At 30.3% G+C, this 18,896-nt stretch overlaps 2 protein-coding genes across 2 annotated transcripts; one reads left to right on the top strand and one right to left on the bottom strand.

The window, feature by feature from the left end:
- Positions 1 to 1,010: 1,010 nt before the first annotated feature.
- Positions 1,011 to 5,897, bottom strand: LOC123900019 (tyrosine--tRNA ligase 1, cytoplasmic). The gene is made up of 10 exons (XM_045951307.1): positions 4,761 to 5,897; positions 4,523 to 4,673; positions 4,091 to 4,380; positions 3,901 to 3,997; positions 3,112 to 3,217; positions 2,950 to 3,032; positions 2,482 to 2,627; positions 2,189 to 2,294; positions 1,427 to 1,486; positions 1,011 to 1,313 (listed from the first exon to the last, which is right to left on the bottom strand). Exons 1-10 carry the CDS (start codon positions 4,859 to 4,861, stop codon positions 1,293 to 1,295), a joined length of 1,161 nt encoding a protein of 386 aa, XP_045807263.1. The 5' UTR covers positions 4,862 to 5,897; the 3' UTR covers positions 1,011 to 1,292.
- Positions 5,898 to 16,768: 10,871 nt separating this feature from the next.
- LOC123900018 (protein MIZU-KUSSEI 1) lies at positions 16,769 to 18,164 on the top strand. Its single transcript, XM_045951306.1, has one exon. It carries the CDS (start codon positions 16,980 to 16,982, stop codon positions 17,850 to 17,852), a length of 873 nt encoding a protein of 290 aa, XP_045807262.1. The 5' UTR covers positions 16,769 to 16,979; the 3' UTR covers positions 17,853 to 18,164.
- Positions 18,165 to 18,896: the final 732 nt, after the last annotated feature.

Here is an 18,896-nt window from a genome sequence, read left to right as displayed (position 1 = left end):
TGAAAGTGATTCTCAAGTGTTGGTTGATGCTATTCGTACCAGGCGACGAGGCAACTCAGAGTTTCTTTGAATCGTTAATGAAATTATTCTTGTTATGTTATCATGTGTGAATTTTGAAGTTAAGTTTATTAGGAGACATGTGAATTCAGTTACTCATATTTTAGCTAGGGCGGCCAATTCTTGGACTAATTTCCATAAATTTAAGATTATTCCTTATATATTAGAACTTTTGATAATTAAAGAAAATAAGTTTTTTCGGTTAAAAAAAAATAATATTGGTTTTAAAAGATATTTTCCGAACACACTACGTTTTGAAATGTAACTTTCGAAAGTGTCTTTTTTATGTCAATTGTTGAAAACTGTACTTTCATTCTCACTTCCACACTCCACAAAAAAACAGCTCACTTTCTTCCACAATTTTAAGTCCATTCTTATTATCCTCTACTCTACAATAGGATTAAGGATAATCCTCTACAGTACATAGTAGAAGAAAAAACGTCAAGGTCAATGTTAAGTCCATCCTCTGGGCATCACACCAAAAACATAAAAAAATAGCTTCTTTTTTCAGCCAATAAATTCACTGCTTAACATGCAAACTCGGTTCACTATGTAGGCAGCAAACAGTTTTTTTTTTCACAATTATACACACTCGGCACTTAACCAACGAAGGAAATAAAATTGAAAATTTAGAGGGCGCAAATAGAAATACTCTTCTATAATTCATTCACTGTAACTTTAGGCCGAGCTTGCCTAGGCCAACCCTGCTCATGTTGGAAGTTGGGAGTGATAAAGAAATTTGAATCAAATTAATATAGGATGAACTTTTCCACTCCCAAAACTTCTTTTTTAAACTAATGTATCCTCCGCTCATAATTGCAAAGACTAACATATCTAGAAAAAACACAGTTTTCGTACAGCACAAGCACATTTCCAAAATTTAACTAGACAGACATTTTGGCAAAAAAAAGGTGCGGAGAAATGTCTAATTGTATTTGTTTTTGACAATTTAGTTGACTATAAGTTTCTGCACTTAATAGTTTTATTTCTTTGTTCTCCTTTATGTATATAAGAGAGAAGTGCATCCAAGAAACTACATGAATGTTCTAAAATATGCTGAAGGGTTCAACACACCCAAAAGATGCATACCACAAAATTTGAAACTCATACCAATATTTGTCACATTTCTCATATTCGCCAAATTTTACAAGTGAAAAAAACGTACTTTATAACAATGAAAATTTCTAGGTCTGTTTGGAAATAATAAAATTAGCCTGAAGTCTTTAATCAGCACATTACTTGGTGACTCTGTAGGCCTGCAAACCAAAGACAAATTCAGTTTAGTCTATATATCGATAGATAAACATATATACAACATCAAAATGATTTGTTTTTTTTACGCATTTTATTAATTCCAAACGAGGCTGACCTTGACTCTTTTTAGTAGCTCTTTAGCATTGCTGTCAGTTTTGAAGTGCTGCCTTACAGGCTGCATATTCCAAGCAACAAACATTTAGTAAACAAAGCAAAGTTTCATATCCGCTTCCCATCAGGGACCCCAAAAAAGATGCAAATGTGCAAATACAAATACAGAAAGACGAAGTGTAAATTGTACACAATATAAGCAGATATACTGATTGTGCTTTTACTGGCCCGAGGTGGGTGCACAATTGGTAATAGGTAACTATGTACAGAATAAATAAAATTCTTGAATGTCTGAAAGATCCAGCTCCTGCCCATATATGACATTCCCACTATTTTTCTGATATTACTTTCCTCGCCTAACAGGCTAACCTTCTCCATTCCCTTATCTTTCAGTTAACTAAATAACTTTAACAGTTCCCCTCAATATATCCATATCAGACAGCATTTCTGGCTGTAACAGTAGTTAGTTGGTTAGGTGTTTATAAGTCAACTTATAACAGTTACCCTCAATATATCCATATCAGATAGCATTTCTGCTAGCTCCCCCCCGATAGTTTCTACTAGCTAAGGGTCTTGATCTATCATACATTAACCATCACATTTAATTTTCAAGCACGTTACATGTAGACTAACCAATACAAATGAGAAAACAGAATCTAATATATTTGAGAATACTCTCAACCTAGTACATATAGTGGAGATTTCTTTTAAAACTTAAGAGGGAATACACACAGAAAGATGCATAAACATAACCAGAAAACATTACCTCTAGAATTTTATTCAACGACTTCGACAAAGCCGGTTTAAGGTCAGCTGGATGTAAATCTCCGCTTTCATAGTCGGCTATCAACTCTTCAAAGCTTTTGAATGTCCTACATTGAATGAAAGCATGAACATATATCAACCAAAAAATTGAATACAAGAACCAAAAAGTTATGTTTCCAAAAAAAAAAAAAGAACCAAAAAGTTAGAAACAGAGTTAAGGCAACCAGAATGGTTCAAGAAACTACTGCAATAAATAGAACAAGAAGTTCAAATTGGTGAAATAGAAAAACTTACTTATTTCCACCATTATCTTCATTACGCTCCACAGTAAACTCGTTAAACCAAGGTAAGATAAGATATTTAATGTACTCCAAGCATGGGTTTCCTTCTACAATCTTTGGCGGACAATATGCCTTTTTTATTTTCACATTCACTTCAGCCTATGATATACATGATATACAAACAAAAAGATTGAACAGTCAAAATATTTAAAAACAGGTCATGAAAAAATTAAAACATAATCACAAAGAAAAAAAAAAGAATGAAAATCTTTGCCATAAAGGAATAAAATAGCCACAATTTTACATAAAATCACAACTTTTACTCCATGCTAAATATTTTGTCAAATTCTCTTTTTATGTTTTGACATTTTAGCAAATAAATCTTTTCTTAGCTGTCATCAAGTTCAAAACAAAACATTACTAGATAGGACAGTTGACCTTTCCCTTAATGACAAATTTTATTGCCCTTTTAGCAGCTTACCTCCTCGTCTTCCATGAAAATAGATGATAAAGGGTCACTCTTGGACATCTTCTCTTGTCCTTGTTGTAGACCAGGTAACATGTCTGAAAATCACCCGATAATCAATTAGTAAATGACACACAACTTCAATATATACTAACTGAAGGGAAATCTGGAGATTACGGTGTGATAAGATGACAGGTTTGTTCTTCCTCTTAATAACATCACAGTACTCTCTGGCAAGTACATTCACTTTTCTCTGATCCATTCCCAATTGGCAGATGTCGGCCTATTTCAAGATAAAAATATCCATGCATTATTCACTAATATATTTCAAGCAAATTGACATAATAAACATCACAATATCTAAATACTCAAACATGAGAAATACAAATTGATGTCAGCTAGTTTACAATTGAAACTATTAAGAAACTAGAACGGAAACATCCAAAGACTGAACAATTGAAATTAAAGAGAAGAAATTGTTCAGTGGTCAGTACATGCAATCAACACATCCAAGTCTGTGAACATCAATCAGAATTTACGAGTTCCATTATAACAACTAACATTGCAACAATCATGTACCCATTTAATTGTTTAATAATTCTCTACAGAAAACAGTGCAACCATCATGAGCCCACAAGGACATCATTCTATAAGTTAAATATCAAGGAAAGCAAACAATGTAATAATATGGGCCCAGTTGGATTAGCTTACTTTTTAGCTTATGCAAAACAGCTTATGCAAATAAATAAGTTTTTATGTATTATTATAAGTTTGTCAAGGTAGTTTATGAAAAAATAGCTTATAAAAATACAGTTTTCGTTAGTGGGAACTTAGAAATTAACATAAAACCTTATTTTTTGCATAAGCTAAAAGATAAGTTAATCCAAAGTTCCAAACGGGCCCAGTGTATATAAGTTCAAGAAATGCAACCATCAATTTATCGGAAAAGAGTGAGCTTCACTTCACCTTGAGGAAAAAAATGTCAGCACACTGCATACATGGATAGAATATTTGAGCAGCAGTCAATTCATCTTGTTCACTTCTCCCCATAATTTGGCTACACCTATAATTTCAAAAAGCCAAACATAAAACAACAATCCAAATCCATTATTCAATCTAACATATGAAAGCAAACATTTTCATAATAAAAAGAAACCTGATTATCCTTTTAAGGTTATTCTTCTGAGCTATATCCAACACCAGAGGCCAATACTCATCAGCTTTAGCATTGATCTCTTTAGACGACCATAAAAACTCAACTTTTCCTCCATCCAAATCCATCCCTACAGCTTTCCAAATTTCGATCAAGTAACGGCCAACTACCTCGATTTTCTTCAAATCCCCACCCATTTTATTGTTAAGCTTAGCGAACCAATCAGCAATCCATATTTTCACCCGGCAACCGGCAGATGTTAACTTGTTCACATTGATTGTTTTCATGACACCCTAGATATACATACATGAAAAAAATAATGTAACTATGAAATCAATCACACACTACCTTCAAAAACATTTTTTTCACAATAGAAAAGTCTACCAGATCCATGGTTTAATAAATTAATTAATAAACACATAGAGGAAATGAAACCTGAGCAATGTGCATTCTTCCAGAAGGTTCGAAACCATCATAGCAAATAGGTTCAGGCTTTTTAGCGAGAAGATTAAGGAGTTCATCTTCTTGAATGCACTCTTCTCCGATGCTTCTCACGATCTCAAATCTCTGCTCCGCACTCAACAATCTGCAATAAATAACAAGTAAATTCAAAATTGAAAATTGGAAAACATAACAGAATAGAATAGAACACGAGAGATAGAGAGAAACTTACTGCGGATTTGGATTTGAAATTGGAATTGGATTTGGATTGGATGATTCAGCTACGGACAATGATTCGAGTGCTTGTGCGGATATTGCTTCTTCTTCTGCCATTTCCGATTGATTGAAGAATGGTTTTAGGGTTTTGACTTTCAACAAAAACAAATAAATGGCAGCTTCAGTCCACTTCAGTCCAATCTCTCCTTTATCTCCTTCTTTCTTCTAATACTACTCAAATTGTATTTTAACCCACAATTTTATTTTTTTGGCTTAATTAGTTAAATGGTCCATTAAAACATTTTAGGTTTTACAATGGTCCCTTAAATAAAAAAAGGTCTACTTTAGTCCCTTAAAGACATATCCGTTAGCCAAAAAGGTCCTCTCCGTTAATTTGTTTTAATCTGAACCATTTGACCTTTTTGTTAAAATTGTAATGGTAGAATTTGCATGTGTACCGAATATAACGGTGAACTATCATCACATAAATATTTCCCTTGTTCTTCATCTTCCTTCCTCTCTTATTCATCTTCAATACAAACTTCATGAATCTTCATCAAACAAACCAAACAAAAAAAAAACCAGAGTAAAATTATTATCAAATCTCATAGCCAAACCATTCAATAGATTCACAGACAATTCAAGATTTAGATCTGAAATTTTTCTGGATTTTTATTTTAGATCTGAGATTTTTCGGATTTGTAATTTTTGTTCACCACCGCGCGACTGAAGCTACCTCCGACAACCTTTTGGCTTCCACCGCGACAAGATTTGAAGTTTTCATTCTCAGATCCTTTTCTATTTTACAGTTATGCTTCTCTTTTTTTTCAAAATTATATCCCAAAAAATTAGAATTTATTCAAATATGTTGTTATTGAGTATAAAAGAATACAATTCAAAGCCCACAAATAGAAAAATAAAAACCAAGATTTGATGAATGACAACTTCAAAGAAGATCGTTGTATATGGTTGAGATATTGTGTGTGACTTTTTAATCAAACTAAGTTATGTAATGATGTTAGTCAAAATTATGAGATTTTTTAATTTTAAAATTTTGGGTTAATATTTTTCTGAGTTTTATTTGAAGATTTAAGTTTTATTTGAAGATGATGAAGGTGAAAAAGAAGTTAGGGAAGAAGATGAAGAAATAGAGAAAACAATTAGGTGATAATAGTGCACAGTTAGATATAGTGAACTTTCAAAAATCAAATGGCTATTGTTTTTCAATAAGATCAAACGGCTTAAATTAATTTTTTTTTGAGATCTATGGTGGACCACATGCAATGTTTCTACAACCAATACATTTGGGGTTAAAAATTAACGAAAGGGACCAATTTGATTAACGAAGATGTCTTTAAGGGACCAATCCGAACCTTTTTTTCTTTAAGGGACCATTGTGAAACCTAAAATGTCTTTAAGGGACCATTTAACTAATTAAGCCTATTTTTTTTTATACATAAGAGGGCTAAAGCCCAATTTTAACCCACAATTTTGATAAGAAAGAGTAAATAATTTGAGATAGGTTGTCAGTTAAAAATAGTAAAAGAAAATAACAAATAGAAAGAACTAAATAAAAATAACAAAATCAAATTTAGCTAAAGAAATCCTTCTACATCAGTTTATTTCTATGTTGTCATGTAATTAGAGTTCACACTATAAGTGCAGAGAAGAGAAGTTAAGATTTTGAGATGCGTAACATTATTTTCCAATAAACATTTATACATCAAACGAGTCAACCAAGACATTGAGCTCAAGTGGTTAATAAACTTCTCTTAGAATGAATCGTTCGGGACTAGTGAACGCTAAAGGGGCTCAAAATATAGAAAAACACAGTTCGTTACTTAAAGTGCAAACTGAATTTACATCTTAATTAGCGAACCTTGTAAAAAATATTTTCATAAGGGATAAAGGAAGGGCAAGGTGGAAAAATGTTGAATTTTTTAAGGTTAAAGTGGGAACTGTATATTCCAAATTCAAGAGATATTTTTAAAAATTCAAGAGAGTGCATGAGAAATGTAGTTGGCGCAAAAACAAACTCTCATTTATTTAATCAACATCCATAAAAAAAAAATTATTTAATCAACATAACATTAATCCCCACTTATATTTCCCTCTCTCTCACTCATGCCCAATTCTATTTCTTTTATGATTTTTTCTTTTAGCACCAGTTTAATCTGATTTGGTGATCAGTTCTTGCATCAAGTTGCTCCAACCCCCTTCCGATCGTAGTTGCAAGGATCGAATCGTGGTCCTCCCTACCAAGTTCAGCGACAATTACCACAAAACCAACTAACTATTAATTATGTTTTTTTACACGAACTATTGATTATGTTTTATTTATCTATTATTTATATATTTAGGAGTTTCTCTCTCATGGTCTTATTCCTATGTGGCACCATTTCCTTGATCAATGTCTTATGTGGCATTCTAATATTTCTCCAATTCCTATGTGGCTAACTATGAAGGCCTTTGCAATTTCTCTAATACATGATGATACAATTTTACTTAGAATCTTTGGCTAATTTGGAAACTCAATCATTTCTCAAATTGTATATGATATTTTGAATTAGTTGTCAATTGCATAATAATTAATACACGTTTTTCGGATGAAAGACACATTATAAAGGTCATAATTTTATTCTAAATAATTGTATATAATAAAAAATAATATTTCTATTTTGAATAATTGTATACTATTATTGCACTAAAAGAAACAATAAACATATAATTTTTTTGGTAATTTATAGTCATAATAATACTTTCTGTAGCAAAAAAAAAATAGTAATCATAATAATAATAATAATAATAATTTTATATACACGTTTTTTTAATATTAATTCACACGAAAATAATTCTTTTATAATGTAAAAAGAAAATAATCTAACATTTATATTAATTATTCGTGTAATATATAAGTTTTTGCATTATTTAAATGAAATATTTAAAATAAATTCAATAAAAAATAATTGTAGAATGTCATTTATTATTTCGAATTTTTTTATCAATTTCGAAAAATTACTGTTTCAGTATTAATTATTGATATTGATTCATGAAAAGAATCGGTTTATTTTACACATTATTAGCATTCAATATATTCCAATTTTACGAGATTCTTAGCTTATTTAAAAAAATTAATTATTAATTATTGTCTTACTATATAAGTTTTTGCATTAGCTAGATCAAAATGGTTAAAATAAAAAATTATAGATTATAATATATTATTTCAAAAAAAAAAATCAATTTTTTATGAATTTCGAAAAATTACTAATTTCTATATTTTTTTTGTTTTCACCACCAATTTAATCTGGTTCGGGACAAGTTCAACGTCAATCACCACTGACCAACTAACTATTGGTCTAATTTCTATATTAATTAGTTATGCAAATTTAATATTTTTTTTATTCATGTACGTCCAAATAATTCATTTGTGTGAAATTTTTATTTTTATTTTGTGTAAAACATTGATATATTCCAAAAAAGGAATCAATATATTTTTAATTAATTTTTAGTAATGGTTTTAACTACACATTTTGGGCAAATTACTTATATACCCATGTTTATTATTCTATATAAGAGGTCTTTTGATGAACATTACAAATCACATTTCAGGTATGTCTCTTTGTTATTCTATAAAAGGTCTTTGGATGAACATTACACATGTTTATAATTTTTGTGACTCTTTATTGTTTTATTTGTAGTAGTGAAGTCGACGATCCAAATTGCAATGTGTTGGTATATATCTTTAATTTACATCTTTCTACTACATTTTTTTGTTGATATAAGTTTTGTACTTAAATGATGTTTATAAATAATTATAATCGTACTAATTTTGAGATATAATTTTTTATTTGCAGATCCATGTAGAAGAATGACAATATTCCTTATACAAACTAGAATTTAGTAGTATCAATTATTGTTATTGTTCTATTAATATAAGCAAAATAAATCTGTCTATTTTATTTTTATATGCAAAATAAACCTGTTTATTATTCACATAGAAAAAACTTGATAAAAAAGAACATCGAAACATGGCACGCTATGAGTCATCTATGGTTCTGAATTATTATTTATTTTGACTTTATGGTTCTGAAATTTTAAATTCAAAGTTAATGGAAAGAATGTTTTTTTGTTACAAGAATGAAAATTTTCAATTAATTAGAAAACATATTAATACCAATTTTGAAACACATACACTTAAATGAATTCAAATTAAATACCATAATAATTAAATATATTAATTATAAAACGTATCAATCTAATATTAACGGGGTCCATGATTTATTTCCTATTAGGTTTTTTCTTGGGTGTACAATGGCTATAAAAAAATAAAATAAAATACGTTGAAGACATAACCAAAATGAATCATGATTATATGTGATGTGATAATAATAATATTCTATGATTTTGAAATTTAATTTTAAATTCAAAATAAATTGAGAGAATATTTTATTTTAATAAAAAATATATTATAGAATATTTTATTTTAATAAAAAATATATTAATGGCAATTTTGAAATATTTCTACTTAAATGAATTCAATTCTTTAGAAAATATAACATAATTTTTTTTGGAAAAACAATTTTTTTAATTAAATAGAGAAAAGAGCACAAGAAGTGCTAAAACACAATACAAGCAAAGTCTGGTACATAAGAGCCTCAAAAAAACCAAAGCTCAACTTTAAACATGGAGCTCATAAGCTCAGTCCTGTCCTTATATGATAGCAGAACATCAAAGAGATACAACATGTCCAGAATAAAACTAAAAAACACCAAAAAAACAATATAGAAAAGATAACATTTTCGTTAATATTCATATTGTGTCAATAAAACATTAGTCAAAGCAAATATGAATTCACATAAAAGGAAAAAAAAAATGAAATAATTATCATTAAAATTATTGCACAAAATAATTTAGAGATCATTAAGATGGTCAATGAAAATTTGAATCCATCCAGAAAAATTCTTAGGTGAGTACTCACCCAACAATTAATGATTAGGCGCATTCAATAAGATAATTACATGTAATAAAACCATAATAATAAACAAATATGTTAAAATTAAAATCGCCCCATTTTGCTTCTCAAATGTGAAATTTTTTCACACGGGGACATGAGATAAAATACTCCTGAAGAAAACAAATGTCTAAAGGAGAGAGATGACGATTAAGAACAAATATATTAACCGTTAGATTAGTTTTTGCATAATGACCTTTTTTTTTATGAAAATAAAAGAACAAATATATGAACATGTGAGTTGGGAACGGGGAGTGGAGTATCACTCTCCATTATGCCATTTCTCCTTAAAATCTCCAAAATTTGGATCTTTTATCATATTTAAATAAACTATTACATTAAATATAAAATTAATTTTACAAATAATTAAAAAAATCACAATATTAAAATTTTAATAATCCATATTTTTCATGTGTGAAAAAAAATGATCTATATTTTTCATAGAACATTAACCCGGGCGATAGCACGGGTAAGTTATACTAGTTATTATTATTTACGTTTAATTAATTAACCATCACATGACATATTATTGGTTTTAAATGTACACATGTGTATCAACTTTTTTTTGTTAGCCACATATCATTTTCAAATGGCATCAATTTAAAGTAAAGAAAGACTAACTAATTCAAATGTTGATACAAACATATAATTTAAAGGCTTAAATGCAGTTTTACCCTTCATTTTTGAAAAATACGGAATTTTATCCCTATTTTAAAATGCAGAATTTTACCCCCCCTATTTTATAATTTGTTGAATTTTGCCCCCACCAAAATTTTTCACAAAATATGCTTCTGAGCATCAAGTTCAAAGCCTCGCACAGAACTCAATTTGGATCAATAATTCACTAAACGGGTACCGAAACGACCGCAATCGAGTTAGTTTTCCACATAATCAAACTCCACTAAATTTGAAGTTACAGAGAGAGATTAATTACCGTTTTAGTGAATGTCTGTTCAAATTAATTATCGTATGAAACTACTACTGATATTTTCGTCATGCCTCTCACCCTGTAGCTCAATTTTTAATACTATTTACATGTATGGAAAAGCTAACGAAATTACCCTTGTTGGCATTTCAATTTCGTCGAATTTGGAGTTACGATGCGTTCGGTAGACGATGTTGAATTTGAAGATCACAAGTAGATTTCTGCAGAATTAGTAATTGGACAGACCTCCACAAAAACGGTAATTAATCTCTCTCTGTAACTTCAAATTTAGTGGGGTTTGATTCTGTGGAAAGCTAACTCGATTACGGTCGTTTCGGTATCAGTTTTGTGAATTATTGATCCAAATTGAGTTATGTGCGAAACTTTGAACTTGAGGCTCAGAAGCAGATTTTGTGCAGAATTCTGGTGGGGGGGCAAAATCCAACAAATTATAAAATAGAGGGGGTAAAATTCCGCATTTTAAAATAGAGGGTAAAATTCCGCATTTTTCAAAACATGGGAGGTAAAACTGCATTTAAGCCTAATTTAAAATAAAATCAAATTTGTAATTAACTTTTGAGGTTCTTTCTCTCACGCTAGTTAGAACCATGTTGTTGAATGTTGATAATATATTTCAATTTCAATTTTGCTGGTTAAAAAAAAGCTTAAAAAAAATTATCATTAGAGACATAGAGGTGGAATACTACAATATCGGCATTAGTTTAGAGCAAACAGACCCTAAATTAAAATGTTTAGCTTACCAATCTAATGGATTAGTTTAGAGCAAAGTGCTCTGAGTTTGGAACCGTCCAAATTGATGATTAAGTAAGATATTATTTTCTACTATGGGGCTAATGATGATGACGATTGTGAGGCTTAATTTGAATTGTTTTTGTGAATAGTGATGATCTACTTAGGTTCCGAAAGGATGGGGACAAAGTAGTAGCTTCTAAAAAACAGCATAATTCACACCTTATCATGCTCGCCACCCTCGTCGTGTGTGTTCTATGGTACCAGAGAAGACCACGCGCATATCTTACTCTTTTTTTTTTGTTTTGGGACAAGTCAATATCTTACTTTTTTTCTTTTCAGTAACTAAAAAATCCATCTAAAATGAATAAATAGAGTGTCCGAAGTTCGAACTCCAACTTATGTATAATATATGCGATATCCCTGCCAATCAATATCTTACTCTATTAAGATATACTACATGATAATTAATTTCATAATATTGCAATCGCACTTGTAGTGTTTTCTTTTCACCAATTTCTTTGCCTTATACGGTTCAAATTTAAATTTAGTTACCATTAATTTATTAATTGACGACATATATTAATTATAGCATCTAGTTGTGCGCAACATTAATCCAATTTTACGTCATATATTCCATCCATTTTTTTGGGTCTAGTTTCATCCAATTTTAATTATAAGTAAAATTTTATTTTTTAGATTTATTGAATAAATGATGTATATATCTGATTTAATTATATTATAAACCAAATACATCAATTATTTAGTGAACAAATTCTTTGAATATTCATTATATATATAACTTGGAATTGAAGGAGTATAAGTTTACCTAATTTTATTTATTTTTAGCTTGGTCCACACCACGCATGTTTCAACCATAACCATCATTTTTGAAGCAAACCATAACCATCATGAATTTAGATTCTTTAAAGTAATGTATAAATTGAGGAAAAAAAGAAGAGAAAATCAAATATTTTAATTTTAATAAACAAATTTATAATTTATTATGGTATAACTATAATATTTATCTTTAATTTATTAATCAATAACTAATTATTTTATATTTTAATGTAAATTATTCACTTTTAAAAAGTCGAATGATCCTTCATATCTCTTAATGATGATCTATACTGTCATTATAATTTCACAAATTAACAAAACTTGAATGACCAACTGAATATTATGCTAGTACTACTATTTAGGACCAAAACCAGCTGACTTATGAGATCATAGATTTTATCAATTCGCAATCCCCTTGGTGTTTATTCATTTTTCCATTAATATTTGATATAAAGGCATGTGATACAGTACAACTGGCGATGGGTTCAGACATTTTCATTATATATTGCCTAGCTACTTTGAAATTTGATTAAGTATCTATGCAGACAAAACTTATTTAATTTTGATTTATCTTAATATAAATCAATATGAGTTATACTCCAGCAAATTAATATAAATCATTGAATCTCAATGGAATGATTAGATGATTAGATACGGTACATAGTATACATACTCAAGCAAACTTCACCATTCACCGTATAGAGTATTTACCTATTATACATTTCATTCGTTCCACAATAATTGTCGTATTTGACCATTTTACACATATTAAGAGAATATGTTAAATAAAAAAAAAAGAATTGTAATTTTATCCAGTTACTCATCTTAACTATTCGTGTATTAATAAATTTAAAGTGAAGAATAATAAATTGAAATTGAGAATAAAATTGAAAATAAAAATAAATGTTCTATTGGAAACTAAAGTAGCAAATTTTTTAGGCGAAACATTACCCTTTGAAAATTTTAGGTGATACATTACCCTTTGGAAAATTAGAAATAACTTACAGACGAATAATGAGATTAGTCACATAAATAAATTTGCATGCGATATCCACAAGTTAACTTTTATTAACTTGTAAATTTATTTATGACACTAGTTTGTTGAGCTAGTAATTCAAATGATAAGTTTGTTTGATTAAAATAGAGTTTGCTAGTTTGTTATTCCAATTAGTTAGTTAGTTACTAAGGGTTAACCAAAGTTAGTTATGGTTAATCATGGTTGCTTGAGATTCAAGTAATCATATAAATACATTGTAAATACTCATCTGTTCAAGATCAATACAAATTTTACATTCTTTCTTACTCTATTCTCTTTTTAGTTCATACAAAATTCAATCCATAATCCGCAAGATAGTTTTCATTATACATAAGTAACCATGCACAATTCATTAAGACTAATATTAAAATAATAAACAAATTCATATTACAAATGTGACAATTATTATTACTAGCGGCCAAACGGGCACGTTCCGTGCCCGTTTGTGTGATCCGCGTTCATTATTATGTTAACGGAAATAAATTGTAAATAGTGGTTTAATTTAAATTTGATTTTTTTTACTAATTTGTTTATTTTCAGATTCCTCAAAAAAAAAATTGTATTTTAGATTGGTCCAAGCCATAAAAATTTTGTGTATTTTTGTAAAGAATTTTATTTTACATGATGGCGATACATTTTGCACGGATACATACTCAGTATGGAGAACTAAGTCAGTTAAAGAAGTTAACAAAAAGTCAACCAAGATCATAAATTTATTAAAATAGAACCGAGACATAATAAGAAAATGTGTACACCGAACTAAAGTGATTGAAATTTTCAAAAAGCAGTTCAAGTTGGCAAAAAGTAAGAACAGTAAAAGCAATAGAGAAGAGGAAAACTATTTGGCAGCAGAGAGAAGCCACTTTCTCTTCCATTTTCTTTTAGGCCTACGATCGAAATTCCTCATATTTGTGAGTTCTCGCGGTTACTCTTTCGCTTCATATCTAATAGCCACTTCATTTATGCATTTCACTTTCGAAATCACAGTTTGAATTTGAAGCATCAAAATTATAAGACTTATTCATCCTTCGTCGAACATATACCAAAAGAAAGGATGCGGCCATGATGATGTCCAGTCTTTTTTACATCAAGTTTGACATAAATAGACAACATATTCGGTAAATTTCCAATCTCTGTATAAAGAGCTATATAAACACTGACCTTCATTCTTCATAAAAGAAAAATAGAATGTCAAACAAACCGGAGCATATAAGAATTACTCTAATTCAAGTTTTTTTTTTTTAAAAAAAAAAAAAAACTATGGATTAAGAAACCGTCAATGTTTTTTAATAAATCTTCTTGACTTTGTAAGCATTACTCTAAATCAAGAAGGTAAAATCTGAAATTAAAGTTGAAAAAAATATGGATTGTCAAACTTTGTATAGCCATAAACTTGGTAATTCTCATGTGGAAGTTTCTCCAATACAACGGCAAAAGAAGATAATGCAATGAAAATCATTATAGAGAACTGTACCGACCTCTTTCTTGTTCATTACTCCACCGCGGCACCATTCACAGTCGTTCCCTTCTTCTTTACATGTTGAATGAATGCAGACAATTGCATTCAGAGTTTATATACAATCACACAATTGCCGAACTTTACACCGTTCACAGCCCTCGTTGTCAAACAGTATATTACTCCCACGCTTCTTCGTCTTGCCTAAATTTTTTAAACATTGATGATATTATAGAAGGAGTTGCATTCCATTATATATGACAGAAGCACAATCAAAAAAGAAAATAACATCAAAACTATATGGTCAAAACATTAGGTAGATGTTAAGCCTTGACTTAACATTATAATGAAGCCCCAATCTCCTACCCAAAGTAATAGTCCAGCAACTCTAGTTTATTTATGGCAGAATCTAATTATCTTTGTTTTGGAGATTAATTGATGGGAAAAAACTGCATGTACCGATCCTTCAAAATAGCAAATATCACATAGTGGTTGCATTTTATTTTTGACATACGATCGAGAGATGGCAATGTTGAAGGCCGATGCGCTCGAAACTTAAGTGCTTCATGTGTCTTCCTCTATGACCATGTGAATCTTGTTGTTAATTTGTTATATAATTATTAGGTAATTTTGTTCTACTCCTCCCTGTATCCAAAAAGCTTAAATATTTTACAACTCACTGGAAGCAAAAAAAAGTTTAAGTCCTTTTTGTATGACCTCACTCATAAGAAAATTCAATGCAAACAAAATTAACTAACCAATAACGCCAAAAGATTAGCAAAATTAATATTCAAAACCTTGAATGGGTTTTTCCTCCCTCCTCCTTGTGCTTCCTCTATTTTATGCTTGTTATTGTTTTCATAGTTCAATGCTCTTAAATTAAACTGCAAAGCACCGCAAAATTAAAAAAATCAGTAGTTAATTCAATGGTGTTGAAGGTGATTATGATGTGAACACATGCTAGATATTCAGCATTCAACACATAATAAGATGATAATGAAAGCCTCCTGAATTCATATCCAAATAACTGCCTATTAATTACCACACTACTGACTACACAATTCAAGTTAGAAAACATGTGACATGAACTTTGTCAAAAAGTGCTAATAATAAAAAAAAAAGTATATGAAGAAATAGGAAAGGATAATATTAAAAAGTAAAAACATAAGAACTTCCATTGCTTATCACTGAAGTAATATGTGCTTTCCACAAACACAATTTTGCCCGCCAACAAAAGGAAAGGAAAATAAAAAAAAATAGATGGTTTAAGGTTTATGGTAACCACTTTTCCCTTGTTTTCCTAATTTTCTCAAGTTTGTAGTTCGCTCAATTGTTCTGTATATGCTACCTTTTTTATGTTGTTTCCTTAACCGCAGATTTTTTTAAAATTGAATAGCATAATTGTTCCATTTTGTGTTATGCAGTTATTATATTGGTGTTGATGCAGTTTTGTAACCAACCATGCAGTTAAAAGTTTCACTATATTTGGTTTTGAAGGGTAATATTGTCATTAAGAAAAGTCATCACCATGTATGAGAGGGTAAATTTGGAAATAATGAAAATCCACACCAAATTGGGGTATCCTCTTTATATTATGTATAGATTATTATTATTATTATTATTATTATTATTATTATTATAAAAGAGAAAATATATTATTCTCTTGGTACCATAATCCCACTATATGTCCACAAAAGTGAGATCTCAAAAACAAATCCCGCTCTATTTGAGAAATTGAGATCAAATATAAACATCAAATAAACCTGGTTCCAGATTCTCCTAAATTGATCAGAATTTCTCTATTTTTCTTCATCTTTTCAGAGATATTTTTTGATAGTGTAAATTTTATAATGAAATAGTTTTTTGTAGTTTAAATCTTACGGAAAAATATTTTCCTATGATTTTTTTTTTCCTTTTGTAAACATTGGGCGAAGAGCAACCATAAGGTGCGCGTGCACGCGGTGGTTATAAACAGTGTAGAGTAGACCCTATTATACATCACCACAAAAGTCTAACAAATGATGATCGCACAACCCTCCACAGCATCCCTTTATATTAATTCTCCCTTTCCCATTCTTCCCAACACTATCATCACTTCTGTCGGCCCCTTTCTCTCTCTCTCTCTCCATCTTAGGAAACTTCAATCACAATCTTCCCATCTTTGTACTCTGTACTCTACACTTTCATTTCATTCTCTCTGTTCCTGACTAACAAAACATGACACATCATCATCAACAAAAACTTATCCTCCAAAGAAGCAAAAGCACCACCACCACAAGAAACAACAGAATCATCCCTTCAAACCACCACCACCAACGACTCTCAGAATCCGATGATTTCTCCGGCAAACTTCTTATAAAGCAAGGATCATCACCCTCAATCTCTTCCTTTTCAAATCACAATCAACAATCCTCAAAACCACCAACAACAAAGAAGCTTTCTTCACTCATACGTTCATTTCTCAACATCTTAACTTTCCAAACCATAATCCCAACGTGCAACTGGCTCACCATACCTTCTACGCTCTCATCCACTTCCATCTCCCCTTCTCTAGGCCGTAAAGTCACCGGAACACTCTTTGGAAACCGCCGTGGCCATATCTCCTTTGCCGTTCAGCTCCACCCTCGAGCCGAGCCTCTACTTCTTCTCGAGCTAGCGATGTCAACTTCCTCTCTTGTCAAAGAGATGTCTTCCGGTCTCGTCCGCATCGCGCTCGAGTGCCGAAAGACAACACAGGTCTCTGGCGGCCTCCATTCGAATAATGAAAACAGAGGTCGCCAGAGGCTTTTTCATGAGCCTGAGTGGACCATGTATTGCAACGGGAGGAAGTGTGGGTATGTCACGTCACGCACGTGCGGGGAATTAGACTTGCACGTGCTGAGCACGGTACAGAGTGTTTCTGTTGGTGCTGGAGTGATTCCGATGTTGGAGGAGGACGGTGGTGGTTGCGGCGGGTCAGAGGGTGAGTTGATGTACATGAGAGCTAGATTTGAACGAGTCGTTGGGAGCCGTGACTCGGAAGCATTTTACATGTTGAATCCTGATGGTAATGGAGGACCTGAACTTAGTATTTTTCTATTGAGAATATGATATGACTCCTAATTAAAATGTCATTAGAATTTTACTTTGTTTGATTTAGTTTTAGGAAAATTAATAAATAGGACATTATGTGAGTCAGATTGATATATATTGTAATGTTTAGTTAGGGATGGTCACTTGTTAATTTGATAGTATATTTTCTTTATAGATTGTACTTGTGTACCTATATATACATAAAGATGAAATTGTATGCCATTTTTTTTTTGGGTAATTAAACCAATACCTGGATAGAATTCAGACCAAATAGTTAAGGGATTAAAGTATTTACATTTGTGTCATACTATGTTGTTAATTTGTATGTGAATTTCAGATTAAAAATTGTTAGAAATCAATATAAGCAAATGGTAATTTTGTTTTTCAATTAAATGTTTTTATAGGCATAAAAAGTTGTTCCAATATTAGGTACTACCAATTAATTAATTAATTTTGCAATATTGGCCTTACCAGCACTGCTATGTAATATAAAAATATTATATAGCATTGAATTTTGTTGATTATAAACTATGAGTTTTGGGTGTTTTTGGATGTGTTGGCTTGTTTGACTGCTTGTGGTCATGCAGGCATGTTGTGCATTTAAATATAACTGTAAACGGTATTGTTCTAAACTTATTTGCACACTTGTCATGCGAGAAAACTTGTGAAAATGTATAAAACCATAAATAAATAAAAGCAATTATTACAATGAAAGTTGCTTTCTGAAATATTATATTGTAAGTTAACAATTTAATTTGTAGTATTTTAATATGAAATAGGTTCGTTGAATTTAATTATTAATCTGTCTTTGGCAATAGCTTAATCAATCCATGCGCATGTGAGCTTCGTGGCCCTGACATAACTGATTGAAGCTTTTCTTTTTTCTAAAGGTTTTTTTAACTAAAATGTTTTTTTAACTAAAATGTTTTTTTAAAGAATTAAAACATTCTTGGCTAGTACAAGTTCTATTTTTTTGACAATATGGTAGTAGTTCTATTATTACATGTTATATTTTTATTTATTTATTTGTTTAGTTTTATAATTGCAAAGAATAAGCAAGAT

Source organism: Trifolium pratense, linkage group LG7, assembly GCF_020283565.1.
Source record: "Trifolium pratense cultivar HEN17-A07 linkage group LG7, ARS_RC_1.1, whole genome shotgun sequence".
In the NCBI taxonomy this organism is placed as follows: domain Eukaryota; kingdom Viridiplantae; phylum Streptophyta; class Magnoliopsida; order Fabales; family Fabaceae; genus Trifolium; species Trifolium pratense.
Note: the sequence above shows the minus strand (reverse complement) of the source record. Positions and strands in the feature narration are given on the sequence as shown.

What these genes read in the sequence shown, in the direction of transcription:
- LOC123900019 (XM_045951307.1), bottom strand. Translation starts at nt 4,861, where the DNA reads ATGGCAGAAGAAGAAGCAATATCCGCACAAGCACTCGAATCATTGTCC. An exon ending in CGTTGAATAAAATTCTAGAG is followed by an intron (nt 1,487 to 2,188) that starts GTAATGTTTTCT and finishes TGGAATATGCAG; the next exon opens with CCTGTAAGGCAGCACTTCAA. An exon ending in AGCTACTAAAAAGAGTCAAG is followed by an intron (nt 1,314 to 1,426) that starts GTCAGCCTCGTT and finishes TTTGGTTTGCAG; the next exon opens with GCCTACAGAGTCACCAAGTA.
- LOC123900018 (XM_045951306.1), top strand. Translation starts at nt 16,980, where the DNA reads ATGACACATCATCATCAACAAAAACTTATCCTCCAAAGAAGCAAAAGC.